General features: G+C 40.1%; 1 protein-coding gene across 1 annotated transcript; it reads left to right on the top strand.

Moving 5' to 3' along the window:
- Window positions 1-262: 262 nt before the first annotated feature.
- On the top strand, window positions 263-2,201 carry LOC126387255 (GTPase IMAP family member 9-like; the record flags this gene model as incomplete). The annotated part of the gene is made up of 2 exons (XM_050039792.1): window positions 263-375; window positions 1,803-2,201. Coding segments are annotated over exons 1-2 (406 nt in total), but the record flags the coding sequence as incomplete, so codon positions are not given.
- Window positions 2,202-2,207: the final 6 nt, after the last annotated feature.

Here is a 2,207-nt window from a genome sequence, read left to right as displayed (position 1 = left end):
TTTTCATGATGGATATTAAGCTGGATAGAAACACTTGCAAATGCAGTTGAAGGAAAGAATGAGTTTTTCTGTGTTTTCACAATCAGTCAAATAATCAATAAACCCAAAACATTTGATGGAATATTTCTGTTCAATGGTGGATATAAAGCTGGATATGGATGTATGCAGTGTGACGTGCATTATACTGAATAGCAAAACAAAATGGATGCATGTAAAAACACCTAGAGTCACTTGTTTTTTACACGCTGTGCAGTCAGGAAGTGAGAGTCGCGGCCAAACTCAGAGAGAATACAGGAAACCTATTCACACTCAGGCAGTCTTGTCACTCTGACTACTTGTCGCCTCACTGTAACTTCATTTTTGACAACATGGCCGGTGAGTTACTTTCTTTCACATATTTCTGTCAGGACTGAACACTGCACATTAAGTTACAAGATGCAGACTTTTAAATATGAGTTGTGTTGTTTTAAATAGTTTTTCACAGAGTACTGGTGCTACATTTAAATGGCTGCCATAGAATCACTTCTTTTTGTTTTCTGCTTTTTCTTTTTCACATAATATAAAAAGTGACACTCTTACTTAAAGCTAGTGAAGTCTGAGCTGATCCTAAGTTGTGGAATGGGGCCAATGTGGTTAGATTATATTGGATCGGATATGGCTAAAGAAAAAAAAGCCGATCAAACTCTTCTGCTGTCTTTACTGAACCATGCTGTGTTTTATCTACCTCGGCCNATTATTATTGCAAGTGTACGGACATTCTAGTGAGCCATAATAGAACATTTTATGACTGTGACATACTGTTCACCTCAGAAACAAACATGATGTATACATATATGAATCTGCCAATCATTGTTATTTTAACAGCTAAAGTACAACACGCATTATAAATGGTATGTTTAACCGTGGCACTTAAGGCTGTCCTACATGTTGTTGTCGGCCAAGTTTAATATGACACTCAGTTTGATCAAATCTATGTAGTAAGGGGCCCTGCTCCTTGTGTCTGTCAGCTAAGAGGTCCTTGGCCTGAAAAACGTTAAAGATCCCTGTCATATATTATTGGACAGTAATGTTAGCATAGATTAGATGGAGCACACGTGATGGTCTGCATCATGGTAGTGCTTGTTGGCGTTCTTAAGGGCCATTTCATAGTCGACGCAAAGGCATGCAGACGTTAACTTATTGGGACGCATCAAGACGCATTTGCTGCCATGATGCGTGCTTGCGTCTCAAAATTTGTTGTCCATTTTTTTGATACGCAACGCAGCGACGTGTGTAATACCATGCGTTGCCAGCGGGGGTGATAATGCAAGCGATGTACTTGAAATTAACCCCTTTTTGTTATTCACAAAAAAAGCAGGTATGAAATATGGCGGGCGAGGAGGAAAAACTTTGCGAACTTGTATGGCACACCCCCATTTGACATTTCTAGTGCCCTGCACTTGAATAAAATGGCAGTACCAGTGAGCTACAGCAGTACTAACTAGCTAGAATGTACCGGTGACTCTGCTATCCCCTATTGCGTGAGCAATGTATTGCATTTCAAGTTCGCTTGCGTCGCTTGTGTTCAATGTGTTGACTATGAAAGGACGTGCATTGCTCGCGTTGCGTGCATCGACTATGAAATGGCCCTAATTTTTTGAAACCATTCTTCATGCTCATTATGACATTCAGCAATGACGAACTGATCATTGAAGAATGAGGATTTTTATTATAACTGAGTTCATGTGTATCTTCTTATTCATGAAAACAACCAAAGACAAATGTACAGTGTTTTTGATGGGCATTTTTTTAATCTCTTTTAGTGTCAGACAGGAGAATTGTCATTTTGGGAAAACCTGGAGTTGGGAAAAGCAGCCTGGCTAACACAATATTTGGAGAGAAACTGTTCAAGGCCTCCCACAGTCTCAACTCTGAAACAAGAGAATGTCAAGCAGAAACCAGATCTGTCAATGGTAGAAACATCACTTTGATCGACACTCCTGCTTTCTTCGACACAGATAAATCTGAGGAGGAGCTGAAGCCTGAGATAGTGAGGTGTATCACAGAGTGCGCTCCTGGGCCTCATGCTTTTCTCATTGTGCTGAAAGTAGAGAAATTCATTGAGCAGGAGCAGGATGTCATCAACAAAATATGCCAATACTTCTCTGAAGAGGTTTTCAAATATGCATCAATTGTCTTCACTCATGGAGACCAGCTCCTTGAAGGAG

Source organism: Epinephelus moara, unplaced genomic scaffold (genome assembly GCF_006386435.1).
Source record: "Epinephelus moara isolate mb unplaced genomic scaffold, YSFRI_EMoa_1.0 scaffold3147, whole genome shotgun sequence".
In the NCBI taxonomy this organism is placed as follows: Eukaryota; Metazoa; Chordata; class Actinopteri; order Perciformes; family Serranidae; genus Epinephelus; species Epinephelus moara.
The sequence above is the reverse complement of the archived record's forward strand: the minus strand, read 5'-3'. Positions and strand labels throughout refer to the sequence as shown.